General features: G+C 49.6%; 1 protein-coding gene across 3 annotated transcripts; it reads left to right on the top strand.

Moving 5' to 3' along the window:
• The first annotated feature begins 140 nt into the window (after positions 1-140).
• On the top strand, positions 141-15,873 carry VPS52 (VPS52 subunit of GARP complex). Of its 3 annotated transcripts, XM_068994106.1 has the most exons (20): positions 145-345; positions 1,152-1,236; positions 1,389-1,441; positions 1,618-1,693; positions 1,887-1,954; positions 2,245-2,420; positions 3,020-3,170; positions 3,464-3,564; positions 3,638-3,770; positions 3,895-3,952; positions 4,313-4,446; positions 4,873-5,028; positions 5,470-5,588; positions 5,851-5,974; positions 6,236-6,331; positions 6,426-6,533; positions 6,757-6,822; positions 14,587-14,698; positions 14,888-15,006; positions 15,212-15,873. In XM_068994106.1, the coding sequence occupies exons 1-20, from the start codon at positions 256-258 to the stop codon at positions 15,356-15,358; spliced, it is 2,172 nt and encodes a 723-aa protein (XP_068850207.1). In that variant the 5' UTR covers positions 145-255; the 3' UTR covers positions 15,359-15,873. The 3 variants fall into 3 exon arrangements, with proteins under 3 accessions (XP_068850210.1, XP_068850207.1, XP_068850208.1); XM_068994109.1 differs by lacking the exons at positions 14,888-15,006; positions 15,212-15,873 and having other exon boundaries at positions 141-345; positions 6,426-6,522; XM_068994107.1 differs by lacking the exons at positions 145-345; positions 1,152-1,236 and having other exon boundaries at positions 1,397-1,441; positions 1,883-1,954.
• Positions 15,874-19,985: the final 4,112 nt, after the last annotated feature.

The following is a 19,985-nucleotide window of genomic DNA, read 5'->3' as shown; positions in this document are numbered from 1 at the left end:
ATGACTTCCGGTCCGGGTTTTCTTTACTGTTCGTAAAGGTTTTGTGTGTGCGAGCAACAAAGGTTCCGGATTGAGATTGTGCTTAAGAATTCCACTTATTTTCACTTGGGTGAAGCGGTTACAGCCGAAAGAGGAAGACTGGAGGCAAACAAATATCTGGGAGCGATTTCGCGCCGTGCAAGACACGCTAGGACCTGTAGTTCCCTTCCGGGGAACAGATTCGCCTGACAGCTGCCGGAAGTGAGGCTGCGCGGAATGGCCGCCGCTGCGACCATGGCGGCAGCTGCTCGCGAGCTGGTGTTGCGGGCCGGGGCCTCAGATATGGAGGAGGAGGAGGGCCCGCTGGTGAGAAGCAGGGCTGTTTCTCCTTCAGAGTCTTGTCCAGTCGCCTCACGTCAGGAAGGCCTGGGCTGGGTGTAGGCACAAGGGTGGGTACTCGCAGCTGCCGATGATGCTACCCAGCTTGGCTCTCCATACGCCTCCGTGGGATCCGACCTGAACCTGAGTATGGCCGAGACTCTGGCTCTGGGGCCCCAATTTCAGTTAACTTCCAGATGTTTGGGCAGAAGAGAGAAGCAGTATAAAAGTCTGGGAACATGGCTTCTGCTTGGGCTTTAACTCAAGTTCTGCCGCGTATACTCTGTGTCTTCGGGCAAGTTTAACTTGCCTCTCCATGCCCTTATTTCCACACCTATAAGGGGAAAAAAGTAAGGCCTGCTATATATGTTGTGGGTTAGGATTGGGTGAATGAATATATGTAAGATGGCACCTGGCAGGTAGGTAAACACTATGTATTAGCTGGTAGTTTTAAGAGGTTGGGGCGCCCCAGAGGGATGGTGATAGAACATTTAAGGTAGCAGCAGTCTAGAGATCCTAAATTCACCTGCAAGTTCTGCTCTGCCCTCTGCATCTCCTAATTTTTCTCATTTGGTTCCCTTCACCCTTCGTGGTTTGCCTGTCTCCTGGTCCTGTTCCTATCGATCAGCCCCAGTTAGTTGACTGAGACAATATGGAACTTTTGACATTTTGTGAACTCAGAATGTACCTGTGATTCCCCAGTGAAAGTCCCTCTGCTCCGCTTGAAGGATTGGTGACTGTTCCATTCTATTTCGTTCTGCTTCTCCCTTTCCCATTAACCTGTTCCTCTCCAGGGGAGTGGTCCAGGTCTTCAGGAACCATTGCAGATAGGAGAGTTGGACATCACCTCTGATGAATTCATCCTGGATGAAGTGGATGGTAAGTGATGGCAAGGGGTGGGGGGTATGCGGTCCTGTAACCTGAGAGGCTGGGCTCTGCAAGTACTAAGGCAGGGACTGGTGTGCGGATGTTCAGTGTAGAGACAGATCTGTAGAACTAGCTGAATCCTTATGATGAACTTCTATTTGCAGTTCACATTCAGGCGAATCTGGAGGATGAGTTAGTAAAGGAAGCTCTTAAAACGGTGAGGCTTTCCACTGTACTAATCTGCCCCTCTCTGAACCCTTCCCTTAAAGGAAAGAAGAAAGTCTTTTGTGCTCCTACTATCACCCTGGTCTTTTTCTCTAGTCCTTCATTGACTCTGTTCCAGTGTCCCTTCACTGACTTCCTCCTGACCCTCTCACGTTTCTGTTCTCCCAGGGTGTGGATCTTCGTCACTATTCAAAGCAGGTTGAGCTGGAGCTACAGCAGATTGAGCAGAAATCCATTCGGGATTGTATCCTCCAGCAGAGGAGAGGGGTGCTGTTATTAAAACGGGCATTTTGTGGGGGTATGGTGCTGACAGCCCAGCTGGGGCCGCCGTCTTCTCTCTGAGGTTTCTGTCACCTCAGGGAGAAATTGGAGAGGTCCTGCGGAGGTCTGAGAATCTCCATGTCCACAGTGAGGCCCCTTGACTTGTTGTGAGTCAGATATCCAAGAGAGTGAGAACATAGCGTCTCTGCACAATCAGATCACAGCCTGCGATGCTGTCCTTGAGGTTAGTAACCATGCCCTGGGACCCCTCATATCCCTGAGTGCAGATCATGGTCTTTAGCATGATTCTTTAGGCCATCTTCCTCAGGCAGGGACAGCTAGAGTCACTTTCAGGATGATCTCAGCAGCCATTTTAGTTGTTGCTGCCATGACTAACGTTGTTATCTGCCTTTGTTGTACCTCTTTCCTTATCACCCACTATTCTCATAGTTGGGTAGATACTAGAGACTTTACCTAGAAACTTGTCCCCTGCCAATCCTATGGCTATTCACCAGCACTTCTGCCTTCTCCCAGCGCATGGAGCAGATGTTGGGAGCTTTTCAGAGTGATCTCAGCTCCATCAGCTCTGAGATCCGGACACTGCAGGAACAGTCTGGAGCCATGAACATCCGACTGCGGAACCGCCAGGCTGTCCGGGGGAAACTCGGGGAGCTTGTTGATGGTCTCGTGGTGCCCTCTGCTCTGGTCACGTGAGTCACTAGTTTGAAGGGTCCTAATGTCACAGCTAACTCATTGGAAAAGATCCTGCTGCTGGGAAAGATTGAAGGCAGAAGACAGAGGTTGAGATGGTTGGATGGTATCACAGATTCAATGGATATGAACTTGGGCAAACTCCAGGAGATAGTGAGGGACCAGGAGGCCTGGCGTGGTGCAGTCCATGGGGCTGCAGAGAGTTGGACACGACCAAGTGATTGAATAACAAAGGACAACATCATAGAAAGTAGATGGGCTGGTGTTACCTACCCTACTTAACCACGTGGGTCTCCTGGCTTCAGGTTATCACACACTTTCCAGAAAACGATGAGTAGTTGACAGCTCTTTTTCACCCTGACTCAGGCTGTAAGGAGTAGGAATCGTCTGGGGTTGGGCATCGAGAAGGGGTTTAAGGTTGATGTGGGTGATGGAGGTGTGTGTGTCCGGGCACAGAAGACTTTGTGCACGTGTTCTGACCCTGTGATGCAGTGGACAAAGAGAGAGGAGACAGAAGCTGGATGCCAGGGTTACGGGTTAGAGTCTCAAGGTGTCTGGGTCTCCCTCCTCACCCGTCCCACCCCTCCCTGCTCCCCAGGGCAATTTTGGAGGCACCAGTCACAGAGCCCCGGTTCTTGGAGCAGCTACAGGAGCTGGATGCTAAGGCAGCTGCGGTCCGAGAACAGGAGGCCAGAGGCACAGCGGCCTGTGCAGATGTCCGGGGTGTGCTCGACCGCCTCCGAGTCAAGGTGGGAAGTGGGGGTGGACACCCTAGAAACCACTCGAACCAGCCTCCCTTAGACCGCTACCCTGGATTGCCCTGGCAAAGCTCACTGTAGCCCACCCTCAAGAACTTCTTCTTGCCTTTATGTGGCAGGGCTCATCCTCACATCTCTGGGTTTCTTTGAAAGTCTTAACAGGTATCAAAGAGAAGTTCTCTACTCTTGCTCGTCCAATATCAACTTTCGTTCCTTCCCTCAGTGCTTCCCAGGCAGTGAGAAGGCTACAGCTTCATGCCCTGTGTTTGGTCCCCCACATCTAGGCCGTGACGAAGATCCGAGAGTTCATCCTTCAGAAGATTTATTCCTTCAGAAAGCCGATGACCAACTATCAGATCCCACAGACAGCCCTGCTGAAATACAGGTTGCTACCCAGATAAAGGGCGGGTGTCCCTGGGGGGCTGGCTGGGAGATTGACTGGTTCCTGGCTCCTCCAGGTTCTTCTACCAGTTCCTGCTGGGCAACGAACGCGCCACCGCAAAGGAAATCAGGGACGAGTATGTGGAGACGCTGAGCAAGATATACCTGTCTTACTACCGCTCCTACCTGGGGCGGCTCATGAAGGTGCAGGTAAGCCCGTGGAAGGAGAGGTGCTCTGGGCGCCTGAGCTGGGAGGAGGGACTGTATAAATAGACGTCTTTTGTTGTTGTACATGGGGAAGCAGTGTTCCAGTTCTCTATGCTCTCTTCTCCAGTATGAGGAAGTTGCTGAGAAGGATGACCTAATGGGCGTGGAAGATACAGCCAAGAAAGATATCCTGGAGCTGAGGGGTGCTCATGCTGGGCCTGGAGAGGGAAGGGCTTCTGGCTCCAGCCTCCAAGGCCCTGCTGCTTAACTTTTTCTGTGGGACCAAAACTTTGCAAATGAGATCAAGGCAGGAACCTCCCTCCCCAGAAAAATGCACAGATCATCCTTACACTGAGTTTTGCGTATGATGTCAGGGAGCGTAGAGGCTCCCTGGAGCCCATTCACAGATGTCAGGTGAAGTGGGGCCCCAAGACTGGGGAGGAGGGACCCCGAGGCCGTGTCTGGCTGCTGGGGCCCCTGGAGGTCCTGGGTCTTTGATCTTCCATCACAGTTGTGACCTGTTTCCCTTGACTCTGGCCCTTCACGATTCTTCTCAAAGCCGTCCCTCCGCAGCAGGAACACCATCTTCACCCTGGGGACCCGGGGCTCTGTCATCTCTCCCGCTGAGCTGGAAGCCCCCATCCTCGTGCCCCACACTGCCCAGCGAGGAGAACAGAGGGTAGGAGGGAGAGCCAGCCTCAGCCTCGGGGTGGGGCTCTGAGCACAGAGCTCGGGGCAGAGCTTCCCGGCTGCAGGCCCCGGGGGAGTCCCCATCTCCAGTTGCCCCTGCACTCTGCAATGAGAGGAGGGTTGGACCATTGACTCGGGGTGTTACAGAGGGTGATAGGTCATTAGGCGGGTGTGGCGGTAGATGCGGGAGCAGCAACAGCAGGTGGGGGTGGGCTCTTCGTGTATCCCTCCTCCCCACCCCGCCCCTGCCCTTCAGTACCTGTTCAGGAAGCCCTTTCGCAGCCTGAATGAGGGTTAGATGGGGAGGGTCTTCTGAGCTACTGGTACCCAGTTGAGCTGATGTTCCAGCCATGTCCATAGAGAGCCAGGACTGGGGTCCACCCGTCTGTGTCTCTTCTTGCCTCTCCCATCCTAGTATCCTTTCGAGGCCCTCTTTCGCAGCCAGCACTACGCCCTCCTGGACAATTCCTGCCGTGAATACCTCTTCATCTGTGAGTTCTTCGTGGTGTCCGGCCAGGCTGCCCACGACCTGTTCCACGCTGTCATGGGCCGCACTCTCAGCATGACCCAGGTGAGCTCTTTGGCTCCCGGGCTCTTCGTCAGCACTGCAGTGAGGTCACAGCCCTGGGGCACTGAAGGCAGGATCCCCTCGTTTTAGAACACATGAACCTTATTCTCACTGTGTGCCTCCCCACAAGACCATCAAAGCTTGGGGGTCCCTGAGGACCCCCTCCTCATTCACACCCAGGCAATAGCACCCGAACACTTAGAGGCTCCTAGACCTTGGTTCCCGGCCCTGAATTCTGCTGTGATGGTAGATTAGGTGAGCAAGGCCACGGGACCATGTGGGTGGCTGGTGGACAGGAAAGGAGGAGCATTTTCCATTTAGATCTCTCCCTGTACCCCCAAGTGTCACGTCCCCAAAGAACACTGCATCTGTCCATGGTCACTGGGAGTGACAAAAGAAGAGACACTTCCAACCCTCTGCCTGGTTCTAAATCCTCAACCACAGAAACACCTGGAGTCTTACCTCGCTGACTGTTACGATGCCATTGCTGTTTTCCTCTGCATCCACATCGTCCTCCGGTTCCGCAACATCACAGCCAAGAGGGACGTTCCTGCCCTGGACAGGTCGCTGAGTTGTGGTCCTTGACGCCCCACTGTTCTTGAAGTCTTGGTCTTGCACAAGCCTCCCTGGACCCGTGAGCTCCCCCGACATGAACTGTTGACCCTGGTCCCATTTGTCTGCTTGGAGGCAGTATTGCTGCTTCCAGACTCACCTCTCACACCCACTCCTGCCTCCACTGGTGGTCACCCCTCGATTAGGTTTCAGCCTCCCCCACCCCACCCGTGACATTCCTTGCCAGATCTCTGATTCTGATCAAGCCCACAGGTACTGGGAACAGGTGCTTGCCTTGCTGTGGCCACGGTTTGAACTGATCCTGGAGATGAACGTCCAGAGTGTCCGCAGCACTGACCCTCAGCGCCTCGGAGGGCTGGACACGCGGCCTCACTATGTGAGCTCGGGCAGGGGTGGCGGGGTCTGCTGAAAGGCAGGGCTGGAAGCCCCCCTGTGTGGTCACTCGGCCTTGGAGCTGTGTCTCTGGGCCTGGCTGGACATGTAGCCATGCTGTGTGGGGGCGCCCTGGGCACTGTGGCGGGAGGGCCTGGAGGTGGGGATCGCCCAGAGGCTGGTTGGCCAGCTTCGAGGGAGTCGGGGGTTTTGTGGGTTGAGCCGGGGGCTGCCGTGAGTTTTCATCCCACCTTCTTACTCCCAGATCACACGCCGATACGCAGAATTCTCCTCGGCTCTTGTCAGCATCAATCAGACGATTCCCAACGAACGGACCATGCAGCTGCTGGGCCAGCTCCAGGTGCGGGGCACAGGAGGGGTGCCCTGCCCCTGGGGCTGAAGTCGGGGAAGCCTTGCCTGCCCCTGTCACTCCCTCCTTTCGCTCTTTTTTTCAGGTGGAGGTGGAGAATTTTGTCCTCCGGGTGGCAGCTGAGTTCTCCTCGAGGAAGGAGCAGCTTGTGTTTCTGATCAACAACTACGACATGATGCTGGGTGTGCTGATGGTACCAGAGGCCCCTTCCCCCGGCGCCCTCCCCTGAGACCCCGGGTGCCCGCTCTGCCCCCTTTCCTCCACGAGTGCAGAGATCATGTTGGCCTTGTCAAGCGTTTTCTTCTTGGAGTCTGACGTGGTGTCCGGCTCCGTACGGCGAATGTGGAAGGATGGGGATATGGCGACGTGAAGGGCAGCTTCTCCCCAGACTTGAGATTCCCCTCTGTCTTCCTCAGGAGCGGGCGGCAGATGACAGCAAAGAGGTTGAAAGTTTCCAGCAGCTGCTCAACGCGCGGACACAGGTAGGGGTGTGGGGCGAGGGCAGCACAGTCCTGTGCTGTTTTGCTGGTGACGTTGGCGGCACTGGCTCTCTGTCGCGGTGCTCCGGCTTCTCTTGCTGCCGCGCACGGGGCTCAGTACTTGCGGCTCGAGGGCTTAGTTGCCCCATCGCATGTAGAGCCTTAGTTCCCCAGCCAGGGGTTGAACCCACATCCCCTGCATTGGAAGGCGGATTCTTAACCACTAGACCACCAGGGAAGTCACGTGTATGCTGTTTAGTTCAGTGTGTGTGTGTGTGTGTGTGTGTGTGTGTGTGTGTGTGAGCACGCCTGCTTGCAGAGGCAATGGACTCCAGGGGTGTGTGTGTGTGTGTGTGTGTGTGTGTGTGTGTGTGTGTGTGTGTGCACGCCTGCTTGCAGAGGCAATGGACTCCAGGTACACAGAATTGGAATTGTAATACAACTCTTGATTCACAACATGCTGTCATTATTGGTCTGTTTTATTTATTTATTTTTTTCAATGATAGAGACATCCACAAAGCTACCACACACCTTGGCAATAACTAACATCAAAGTGTGAATTCTTCCTCAGCCCCTCTCTCTGTCCCTCACATAGAGGCGCTTATTGACCTAAATGTTGTGTTTATAATGCCCTGGCTATAGGGAATTCCCTGGCAGTCCCATAGCTGGGATTCTTGGCTTCTACTGCAGGGGACATGGGAAACTAAGATCCTGCATGCTGTGCAGCACACAACCAAAAAGGAAAGAAAAAAAGATTGTATGCCAAAACACTAACTATCCGTTTTGGTTTTGGGTGCCATAGTAACAGGGTCGCAGGATTATTTCACGCATAATTTTCCTAGTATTGTCCTGTTATGACATGAGGCTGTAGCTCATTCTTTTTAAAGTCAGTTAGTTTAGTTACTTACATTAAGTTTTGGCTGTGTTGGTCTTCGTTGCTGTGCGCGGGCTTTTTCTAGTTGTGGCAAACGGGGCTTCTCTCTGGTTGTGGAGCACGGGCTCCAGGGTGAGTGTGTTCAGTAGTTACAGCTCTCCGGCTTAGTCGCCCCGTGATACATGGGATCTTCCGGAACCAGGGATCTACCATTTATTTAGGAGTAGTTACTAAGAAGAATACTTGAAATTACTAGAAATAATGACCTCATTTTTTTTTCCTAATTGTTTGAACTTTATTCTTTTAGAATTTGTCCTTTAAATTGTTAAATACTGTCTTTTAAAGGCAAATTTACTTGTTTGAACTGGTATATGAAGTGCTATTGATTTTTGTATATGCATTATATAGCCAGCCACTTCCTAAATTATTTCTAAGAATACTTCTGGAGATGTGTGTTCCTATGTAGGCATTCGTCATCTTTGAATGGTGACAGTTTCAGTTCTTCCTATTTTATTCCTATGTCTTCATTCTCTTACTACACGGGCTAGTACCTTGTTTAAAGTTGAATGGTTGAACAGAAAGGTGATAGTGAGAACCCTTACCTTTTCTTAATTTTTAAAATATGTTTATTTATTTACTTGGCTGTGCCTTGTCTTAGTTGTGGCATGTGGGGTCTATTTCTTTGACCAGGGATGAATCCCAGGCCCCCTGCCTTAGCCACTGGACCACCACGGAAGCCCCTTCCTAACTTTAAAACAAATGCTTTCATCATTTCCCCTTTGAGAGTACTGTTATTGTAGGTGTGTTTTTTTTTTTTTTTTAACAGATATCCTTTATCAGGTAAAGAAAATCTCTTTCAATCCCTAGCATTCCAGGAGTTACTATTGTTTTTAAATCATGAGTGGGTATTGAATTTTTAATCAGGGATGTGTGCTTTTTCTGCAGTTGTTGAGGTAATCATATATTTAATTTTAAAAAATTAGGACTTTGGGGTTAATGGATAACGGAGCTATATATAAAATAGATAAGCAACAAGGATCTGCTGTACAGTACATAGAAATAGATTTAATACCTCATAATAACCTATAAAGGATAAGAACCTGTAAAAGAATGCATATATATGTATGTATTCATTCAATATACATGTACTCACAACATTGTAAATCAACTATATTTCAATTTTTTAAAAAAATCTATCGTGGTATATTACATTTGTAGATTTTAGAATGTTAAGCCATTCTGGATTTGGTCTGATTCATGTAGTTTTTGCTTCTCTATGCAGAAATGGGATAGGCCTATGCCATTCTTTTCTTGTCCTGCCCTCATGTGGTTTTGGTGACAAAGTCATACTGGATTTGTAGAGGCAGGTGGGAAGGAAGGATTTTCTCATTCTTTTTATTCTTAAAGATTTTGAGATTGAAATGATCTCTTCCTTTAAAGTATCTTAGAACTTGCCAGCACAAACATCTAGGAAGATTTAAAACTATGAAATTCCCTCTAAATACTGCTTTTATTGAGTTCTGTGGGTTTGAAAATGTAGCATTTTTCTTATTCAGTTCAAAGAACTTTGATATTTCAATTATTCTTTAATCTGTGAGATTTTTTAGAAGTGATTTAAAATTTCCAAAAGTCTTTTTGTTGTTAATGTTTAACAGTTGCATTGTGAATGGAAAATGTGGCCTTTTGGTATTGAAAATCTGAAATGTGAAATGTTTTTAGATTTGCTTTGGCCTAGGACATGATCACAGAGAAGGCAGTGGCACCCCACTCCGGTACTCTTGCCTGGAAAATCCCATGGACGGAGGAGCCTGGTGGGCTGCAGTCCATGGGGTCTCTAGGAGTTGGACAGGACTGAGCGACTTCACTTTGACTTTTCGCTCTCATGCATTGGAGAAGGAAACAGCAACCCACTCCAGTGTTCTTGCCTGGAGAATCCCAGGGACAGGGGAGCCTGTTGGGCTGCCGTCTGTGGGGTCGCACTGACTCGACTTAGCAGCAGCAGGACATGATCAACTTTTGAAAATGATCCGTATGTATTTGAGAAGATTGTGTGTTCTTTGATTGTCAGGTGTGGAAGTCAAGCTTTTTAGATGTTATTTACATCACCTGTATCTTTACTGACTTTTTCTGGTCAGTAGTTGAGAGAGAGGTTCTGAAATTCATGTTTATCATTTTTTCACTGCAGTTTTGTCAGATCTTATTTCATATAGTTTCAGCTTATTTCATCTAAATTCTCAAAAGCTTAGAATCATACGGTCTTACTTGTGACTTGACGCATTTGTCACTGTATCATGACCCATTTTAGCCCTAATAGTTTTCTCTTAAAGCCTATTATATTTTGTATTAGCATAGCTCTTCCAGCTTTATTTTAGTTAATGTTTGCTTCTTAATTTATTTCCACTTTTTAAAAATTTTCCACTTTTTTACTTTACTTTCTTTTTACTTTCCTTTTCATATTTTCACATTTTAAGTCTTTTAAAAATAAAAGTAGCTGGAATTTTAAAAATCTAATTGAATTATCTCTGCCCTTTAATTTGTCTTTGTGTTCACTTATGTTTATTGTGATTAATGTGACATTTCTACTTTTTTCATCCGTCTTTAGTTTTCTCTTTGTCTGGTGTCTTTTTTCCTTGCCTTTGTTTTTTTCCCATCTCTAACTTTGGATTTTGTACTCCGTTCTTTTGGAATTTGTCCTTTAAATTTTACCTCATATATTTAGCTTAACATCTATACTTAATATTTAACTCCTGTCTCAAGTAATACATGGACTTTTAAACATTTTAAATATTTTAATGCTTCAGTCACCCCTCCCCTTCTGTTTTCCCTGCTAATTATTGACTAGTGTTTTTTTCTGTCCTACTTTTGTTTTTTAAATGCCTTTATGTTATTTACTGTACTTTTCTCTTGGCTGAACCACGCGGCTTGTGGGATCTTAGTTTCCCCACCAGGGATTGAACGCACATCCTCTGCAGTGAAAGCACAGAGTCCTAACCACTGGATAGCCAGGGAAGTCCCTATATTCCTTTTAAATGTGAAATATTGTCTGTATTCCCTGTGCTGTATCGTATCTCCTTGTAGCTTATTTATTTTGTACATAATAGTTTGTCCCTCTTCGTCCCCTATCCCTGCCCCTTCTCCCACAGCCAGTATTTTTTTAAACATTGCTTCCCTCCTATCTTTCTTTCCTGGGATCTGGTCAGTTATGGGTTAAAATGTCCTGTTCTGTTTTCTCGATTTCATAAAATAAATGTTTAGTTCGATGAGAAAGGAACATGTTGTCCTCAGCTGCACAGTTAGGTGACCAGAGGGAATGTCAGCTCCGCCTCCAGAATGGAGATTCTCTCGACCCTCTGACCCCAGAGATGTGCTCAGTGAGGACTCTGCTGAGAGCCCTGAGGCCCTGTGGGATCTGCCAGGGTGGGGACAGTCCCTGTGCTTCAGGTGGGCTGCTGCTCAGTACTATGTGGGAGAGATTATGAGCTGAAGCCCAGCGTGCTCTTCCTCTGGTCCCTCCTCTGCGGTCAGAACACTCTCTCCTGGCGGTCCAGAAGTTAGGACTCTGTGCTTCCACTGCAGAGGCCACAGGTTCGATCCCTGGTGGGAAAACAGATCCCACAAGCTGGGCTGCAAGGTCAAAACAAACAAACAAACAAAAACCCACTCTCTGGCTGGATAGAGAGCTTAAAGAAAGTCCATCCAAGTCTAGACCACTGCTGTCCCATAGAAATAAAGTACATGCCTCAAATTTTCTAGTGTCTAAATTTTATAGACAAAAGAGAAACAGGTGAAACACATTTAATGTTTTACTGAAAACACTGTGTCCAAGATACTACCATTTCAACATTATTTATCCACAAATAAATGAGTAAAGATTCATCTGAAAAGTTTTCTTGTGTAAAGTCTCTTAGCCTAGTGTGGATGCTCACAGCACATTTCAGTTGCAACTAGCCTTGCTTCAAGTGATCAGTTGTTACATGTGATTCATGGAGACTGTGTTAGGACAGGTCATCTCTGTTAGTTGAACTTAGCTCTGCATCCACCCCCTTTGCCCCCCACTGTTGAGTGTTGTGGGTTTATTGCATTTAGGCAACTATAATAGGTTGAATTTGTTACTTGATCTCTGTCTCAAATCACATCACAAATAAAGATTCCGTAATTATGGAAAGGTGTGTTCTTGGGAATGTCTTCCTCATCTTGGGTTAGTTATCTCACAGCCTCCAGTGGATATAAGTGGATGTTTTGTGGGAAGAATGGAAAAGATTTTATTTTTATTTATTCTTGATGTATCTGGAGAAGGAAATGGCAACCCACTCCAGTATTCTTGCCTGGAAAATTCCACGGCGGGTTGCAGTCCACAGGGTCTCAAAGAGTCGGCCACGACTAAGCAATGAGCACATTATTGATATATAGTTGATTTCCAGTGTTGTGTTAATTTCTGCTGTACAGCAAAGTGACTCAGTTATACACATGTGTACATTCTTTTTAATACTCCTCTCCATTATGGTTTGTCCCCGGGTACTGGCTGGAACCCCCGTGCTCTGCGGTAGGACCTTCCAGCCTATATAATAGTTTGCGTCTCCTAACCCCAGACTCCTAACCCATCCCTCCTCCAGCTCCCTCCCCCTCGGCAACCACAAGTGTGTGTTCTATGTCTGTGAGTCTGTTCCTGTTTTGTAGATGGATTCATTTGCGCCATATTTTAGATTCCACAAAAGATTTTATTTTTAAATATAAGTAGTTTATTTTTAAGTGAAATAAAAGTTCTGCTTTCACCTTACCAGATCTTGCTATTTGGGTTGGGTTTTTCTTTTCTTTCCTCTTCTTCTTTTTTTTTTCTCTACTTTAATTCCACCCTTCCATTAAAAAAAAAATGTATTTATTTGGCCGCATCAGGTCTTAGTTGCTTCGCCCAGGCTCTTCTGTTGCTGCGCACAGACTCTCGTGGTGCATGGACTTTGGAGTGAGAGGGCTCAGTTGCTGCTTCCTCCGCAGCATGTGGATCTTAGTTCCCCGACCAGGGCTCGAACCTGTGTCCCCTGCATTGCAAGGTGGATTCCTAACCCCGGGACCACCAGGGAAGTCCCTCCCTTGCACTGTGTTTTATTTGTTTGTTTGCCTTTTCTTTTTAACTTTGTGTTTTGGGAAATCTGAAATGTACGTGCTCTGTAGAGGGTAGCATGGTGAGCCCCCAGGCACCATCACAGATCTTCAGCCAATGACAGGACAGTTGTTTCATCTGTATCAAAATCTGTTGTTCACCCTCCCATCCGTCCCCCAACCCTCAGTGATTTTGAATTAAATTCTGTACACCACTATCACTTCATCTGTGTCAGGATATGTTTTTTAAACCACAAAACTTTATCACACTTTTAAAAAAAGATAGGACTTGGGGCTTTCACTTGAGGTGGCCTGGAAAAAAAAAAAGTAGCTAGTATTCAGGTATCCCCACTTATAAACAGTGGTTCAAGTCAGGATCCATATACAGTCCATACATGCCTCTCTCTCTTTTTTTTTGTTTATTTGGCTGTGCCAGGTCTTAGTTGCGGCATGTGGGATCTAGGTCCCTGACCAGGGATCAAACCTGGGCCCCCTGCATTAGGCCTGTGGAGTCTTAACTGCTGGACCACCAGGGAAGTCCCCGTATGTCTCTTTTTAATCTATAGATTTCCCTTCTGTCTCCTCCCTATCTCCTCCATGCAATTTATTTGTGGAAGAAATTGAGTCATTTGTCATGTAGAATGACGTACAGTCTGGATTTTGCTGACTGCCTTGCATAGCATGCCTAAGCTGTTCCTCTTTTCCCATAAATGTGTGATTCAATGGAAACGCTTGATCAGATTCCAGTTAGATTTTTTTTACAAGGCTGTTTGAGAGGTAGTGGTGTGTACTTCTCTCAGGGTACTTAATGTCTTCTTGGCTTTCTTTTTGCCAGTGGCCGTCAGTGATCACCACCCAGACCATTAGATTTCTAAATCTCTCGGTGTCTCAAAAATTTCCATCTCCTTATCTGTGCTGCATTTTGAGTCATTTCTTCAATTATAAATTCCGGTTTGCTCAGTCATTTTTCCAGGTACATCCAATCTGCTGTTTAGCCAGCTGACATTTTTAAAATTAAAAAAAAATGTTTTTTTCTAAATCATTTCTTTAAAATCCCATTTTGTTTCAAGTCTGTTTCTGATCTTGGTAATAGGTCACGTTTGTGTCTGTGTCTTTAACTTCTTGGAGCATTTCATACAGAGTGTACAACTGCTCTGTATGTGACAGTTTTAACACTGGCAGTCTTCGGAGGTCTAAGTCCACTGCTTACTGTCTGTTCTGACTCATCGTAGCTTGCTTGCATCTGTGACTGGGTATCTTTGGGCTCCTTTCTTGGTCTCAATTAGGGCTAGTCATCAGGGCCTAAATGGGGATCAGGGAGATTTCAGAAAGACTTGCCTCTGCTTTTGTAATAGCTGAAAGATGCCATCCACCTGGGTCTACACTGGCACCTCTGAGAGGCTCTCATGAGACCAAGGTCAGCATCTCCACTCAAGGCCTGCATCAGCTCAGCTTCCTGATAGCAGAGCTGCCGTGACCACTTACTTTTCTGTAGCCCTGCCTCTCCCAGGCGCTCAGGACCCACTTCTCTGGTTCTGGCCCTCTGCTCCCAGCTCATTTTTTTTTAAATTTAACTAAACAAAGGTTTTGTGGTTTATTTATTTATTTATGTTGAGAAGGGAGGAGATTTCCCCTACCTCTTGTGAGACCAACAGTGTCGTAAAGTATATGACTTTTCTAGAGGTTCGCTCTTGTTATGGGAGTGTTCTAAGGACCGAGTTGGTCATGATGCCAGAATTGAGAAAAATCTGCCCATCCCAGGAAACTCAACTCTGCATGTGTGTGTGTTCCTACAGGAATTCATTGAAGAGTTGCTGTCTCCCCCCTTTGGGGGCCTGGTGGCATTTGTAAAGGAAGCTGAAGCTTTGATTGAGCGAGGACAAGCAGAACGACTTCGAGGGGAAGAAGGTCTGAGGATGGGGTGGATGTGGTGGGGTGAGGGGAAAGGTGAAGGGAAAAGAAAAATTTAGGGATGCAGATTACATGGGGAGGGCGAACATCAGGAAGGGGGTTGCAGGGTGAGGACGGCTGTACCTTGGGGAGGACCTAGCGGGATCAGACATCACTTAGCCGTGATCTTTTTCCTCCTCCTCTCAGCCCGGGTTACTCAGCTGATCCGTGGCTTCGGCAGTTCCTGGAAATCATCGGTGGAGTCTCTGAGTCAGGATGTGATGCGGAGCTTCACCAACTTCAGAAATGGAACTAGCATCATCCAGGTAACCTGCGACTCCTGGTCCCCACTCCCACCCCGCCCCATCACTGGTTTGCCCTCCTCTTTTCTCGGGGCTCGGAATCATACAGGTGACCCTTGATCTTCAACTACCAGCTGTGCCCAAAGTTCTGGCCGAGCCCTAAGCTGACGGCTATCATCATCCTTAGAATCACCCTGCATCTCATCCCTCCGTGACTTTCTTTGAGCAGGGAGCTCTGACCCAGCTGATCCAGCTCTATCATCGCTTCCACCGGGTGCTGTCTCAGCCGCAGCTGCGAGCCCTCCCTGCCCGGGCTGAGCTCATCAACATCCATCACCTCATGGTGGAACTCAAGAAGCACAAGCCCAACTTCTGATGCACCAGGCCCTGGGGGCCACCAGCCCTCTCCATGGACTTCTGAGCCCCATCCTATCCCCCTTTTCACCTGGGGCTCCCTGCCAGTGCCCCCTTGCCTCCTAGGCTCTCACAGGCCTCACTCTGCCTTCATTCCTGGGACCGTGCTTCGTCAGGATAAGCCGGATCCCCTTGGCTTTGGGCATCTCTCGTGTCTTCAAGTTTCCCAGGACCACTTGCTCCTGGGCTTCCAAACTACCCTCGGTTATCTTTCCAGTGTTGTCATTCCTCTCTTTCCTCCCACTGCCCCACCCCCAAGGCCTTTTTCTTCTCCCAGTAAAACCTTCTGGTTCACTCAGCTCTTGTCAGCGTGGCATGAGGTGTGAAGCCTCGACTCTTGGAATTGGTGTGGCAAGGGAAAACTGTCTCATAATGGTTGGCTTTTTTTTCCTTCCACTCAGTGATTTATTTTCTGTAGCTTTTTGACCTAAGATCAGCAGCTTGAACACTAATCAGTCGCCTCCTGGCTTCAGAGTTACATCAAGGTCAGTCTGCAGAAAACAATAAATACTTAATATGATACAACACTCTTTTCCCATTTCTTTTCTCCTCCTCCTGGGGCCTTCAAGTAGCCCCATCTCTGCCCCAGGATCACCTTTGCTCTCTGCCTCCTGGGCCTGCATCCCTTTCTAGTGGGTGTCCAGAAACTCGGGGCCCATGGTTACCTCTAACCTGCAGCTCCTTCAGGCCAAAGTGGCTGCTTTGGTTTTAGGGTGGGAACTGTTTCAGGAGTAACCAGCCTGGCGGAGGAGGTGACCCTGGTGGAAACGGCAGATGCCGGCCGCCTTGGCTCCCGTAAGGCAGACACCGGCTCTCCTTGCCTCTGGCCTCCCCAGGTTGACGCTGGGATTGCCTGCTCTCCTTGAGGGTCAGCTCCCTAGCTCCTCCGGTCGCAGCCCTTGCTAGGGGGCTGCAGTTCCCATTGCGCTGGGCCGTGAGCAGGCCAGGTCTGCAGTGTGGCCATCTCATCCCTTCCTGTGTCTCGGCCCCTTCCTGCTGCTGCCGCCTTAGGGTCCCGTTTGAACTCAGACTAGACCGAGGAGACATGCGGGTGCCTGGAAATGCGGAGGGGGAGGGCCAGTGCTGTCAGGGGGACATGGTAACTCGGGGACGTCCCCCCACCCCAGACCTTCTCGTTCCCCCGAGTGGCTGCTTGGGCCCTCTGGATGCTGGCCCAGCCCGCACACGGAGGCGGGGAGAATCGGTGCAAAGCGGTGCCCCGTCTGCTCCGCGCCGGGGCTGGGGCCGAGGCCCGCGCTTCGCGCGGTTAGGGCCAGAGAGCGGCCGCGCCAGCCGCCTCTGCTGCTCGCGCCTTTTCCCGGCTCTAAGAGCGGCGCGCGGACCAGCGTCGGGACCCGCACCTCGGAGCTTCGGCCTCGGATGGTCTGAGGAGCCCGGGGGGATGGCGGGGGTGCAGGGAAGAGGCCTTAATGACCGCACCCCGCGTTCCCGCCACCCTCGCCTCCTCTGGCATTCTCCCGGCTTTGCCCACCCTGACTCCCCCGCAGACCTTCCCTGAGGCCCGCCCCGCTCTGGGCGGTGGTGCTGCGGCGGGGGTACCGCGAGCTGGCTCCTGAGCGCCCGCGGCCCGGGAGCCTTCCGACCCCCACCTTCCTTTCCTGTTCCCCAACCCCCACCACTCCACGGGGACCCAGATGTCCTCACGCTGACCTGATTCCTGCCCCAGCTCGAGGAGGACGAGAAGGGCCCAGGCTTCGGGACTAGGGAGACGAAGGTTGCTTTGACAGAGCAGTTTCCCAAAGAAGGGGGTCGGGTGCGGGGGCGTCTCTGGATAGCCCGCGAGGGAGATTGCCGACACAGCTGTCTCCGTCGAAGGCCAGCTAAGGCGCCAGCGGGAGAAGGGCCGTGCATGCTGGTACCTCGGTTTTCGAAGTTCTGAATTTCCCTTGTGCTGTCCCTCCTCAAACCCAAACCCACACGCTGGACAGAGAAGCATGTTTTTCGGCAGGCCTCCCCGAGGGGCACTGCTGGAACCTGAGGGGGCTTACATACTGGGGCCGGGAAGCATTACGGTTATATTGGAGCATACAGTTTCCGGGGACGTCGAACAGACCCCGGCAATCTATAGCCGCCCTCTGAGCCAACCCGCGGTCTCAGGAAGACCAAGAGCGGGAAAGGGAGCCGCGGTCCCCACGTGGACCTCCAGGGGGCAGCATCGACCGGGGACTGGAGCTCGCCGTCGGCGGTCGGCGGCCGCGTCTGCTCTGGAAGGCAGTCAGGCCTCCCCCGCTCGCCGTCCGCCGTCCACGCTGAAGCAACCGAGGGGCTTTTCTTTCAGTCCAAAGACACGCAGTCCCTGTGGCTTAGGTGGGTCCTTGTGATCCCCGGCTGAAACGCATAACTTCTGGCTAGCGCCACCGCTCCTTAAACTCCCTCACTTTTTCTCTTTTGCTAATAACGGACCCACTGGACTCACAGACCCAGAAGCATCAGGGACCACCACCTCGGACAGGACTGTGTCAATATCCTCCTTCCCTTTGCTCATCTGTAAGACTCACATCTGCATCTGGCACACTGGTCCCTGTCCTTACCTAGTGTCTATAGGAAGGAATTGGAGACGTCCCTATGGCTTGTAACAGCCCCCCAGTGCTATTAAGGGATCTCTGTCCTTTAAAGAAATATCATTTCCTTCTATTTTTACACCTCTGTGTCCTCAGCTTGTCCTGAGTTGTTTACTGATTTACTTTTGGCTGCACTGGGTCTCTGTTTGAGGGAGCTTCTCGATGCAGTGACTTCCCTTGTTGCTGAGCGAAGGCTGGAGGGCTGGGGGTCAGTGGTTGTGGCTCATGGACTTAGTTGCCCCTCGGCATGTGGACAGAGAAGGCAATGGCACCCCACTCCAGTGTTCTTGCCTGGAGAATCCCAGGGACAGGGGAGCCTGGTGGGCTGCTGTCTACGGGGTCGCACAGAGTCGGACACGACTGAAGTGACTTAGCAGCAGCAGCAGCAGCAGCAGGCAGGTGGAATCCTCCCAGACCAGAGATGGAACCCATGTCCCTGGCATTGGGAGGTGGATTCTTAACCACTGAACCACTGGGGAAGTCCCTGAGTTTTTTTCAGCTGGACTCTCTGGGAAACATTTATTCTGTGTCCAACAGCTCTGTCTCTGCACAAAACAGAAGGGCCAGATCTCAGCATCAATTCCAGAGCTATCGAATGTGGACATGTACCCTGAGGACGAAAGGAATGAAGGTCCTCCTCTCTTCCCAACCTATTAATATGGACCCACCCGCCTTGCATTTAAGAAAGGTGGCTTTTCTGACTTTCAGAAATCAGGCATGAGGGGAAGCAGGCAAATTCCCTGGGTTCCAACACAGATTTAGGGTAAAGATCCAAGGAAAGAAGGAGAAAGCAAGATTGAGACAACTTTGAAATCAGCTCTCTCCACCCTGGAGAAAATGGATACTGCCATTCATGTTGCATTTCAGTTTGCAGGGAGTTTTGGAAACAGTGTTCATGAAACCAAGGCATATGTATTTTTAAAACTGGGGAATAGTTGCTTTACAATAATGTGTTGGTTTTTGCTATACAACGAAGTGAATCAGCCGTATGTGTACATATATCCCCTCCCTCTTGGACCTCCCTGCCCACTATCCCACCCCGCCAGGTCATCTCAGGGCACCGAGCTGAGCTCCCTGCTACATGGCAGGTCCCCACTAGCTAGCTACACATGGCAGTGAACATACGTCAATCCCAGTCTCCCAATTCGTCCCACCCTCCCCTTCGCCCCCGTGTGCACATGCCCACTCTCTGTGTCTGTGTTTCTATTCCTGCCCTGCAAATAGGTTAATCTGTACCATTTTTTCTAGATTCCACATATATGCATTCAGTTCAGTTCAGTTCAGTTGCTCAGTCGTGCCCTACTCTGTGACCCCATGAATCGCAGCACGCCAGGCCTCCCTGTCCATCACCAACTCCCGGAGTTCACTCAGACTCACATCCATCGAGTCAGTGATGCCATCCAGCCATCTCATCCTCTGTCGTCCCCTTCTCCTCCTGCCCCCAATCCTTCCCAGCATCAGAGTCTTTTCCAATGAGTCAACTCTTCGCATGAGGTGGCCAAAGTACTGGAGTTTCAGCTTTCGCATCAGTCCTTCCAATGAACACCCAGGACTGATCTCCTTTAGGATGGACTGGTTGGACCTCCTTGCAGTCCAAGGGACTCTCAAGAGTTTTCTCCAACACCACAGTTCAAAAGCATCAATTCTTTGGTGCTCAGCTTTCTTCACAGTCCAACTCTCACATCCATACATGACCACTGGAAAAAACCATAGCCTTGACTAGACGGACCTTTGTTGGCAAAGTAATGTCTCTGCTTTCGAATATGCTGTTTAGGTTGGTCATAACTTTCCTTCCAAGGAGTAAGTGTCTTTTAATTTCATGGCTGCAATCACCATCTGCAGTGATTTTGGAGCCCCCCAAAATAAAGTCTGACACTGTTTCCACTGTTTCCCCGTCTATTTCCCATGAAGTGATGGGACCAGATGCCATGATCTTCGTTCTGCATTAATACACACTATTTGTTTTTCTCTTTCTGACTTACTTCATTCTGTATGACAGTCTCTAGG

The sequence above is a fragment of the Capricornis sumatraensis genome, chromosome 22, assembly GCF_032405125.1.
Source record: "Capricornis sumatraensis isolate serow.1 chromosome 22, serow.2, whole genome shotgun sequence".
NCBI lineage: Eukaryota > Metazoa > Chordata > Mammalia > Artiodactyla > Bovidae > Capricornis > Capricornis sumatraensis.
Note: the sequence above shows the minus strand (reverse complement) of the source record. Positions and strands in the feature narration are given on the sequence as shown.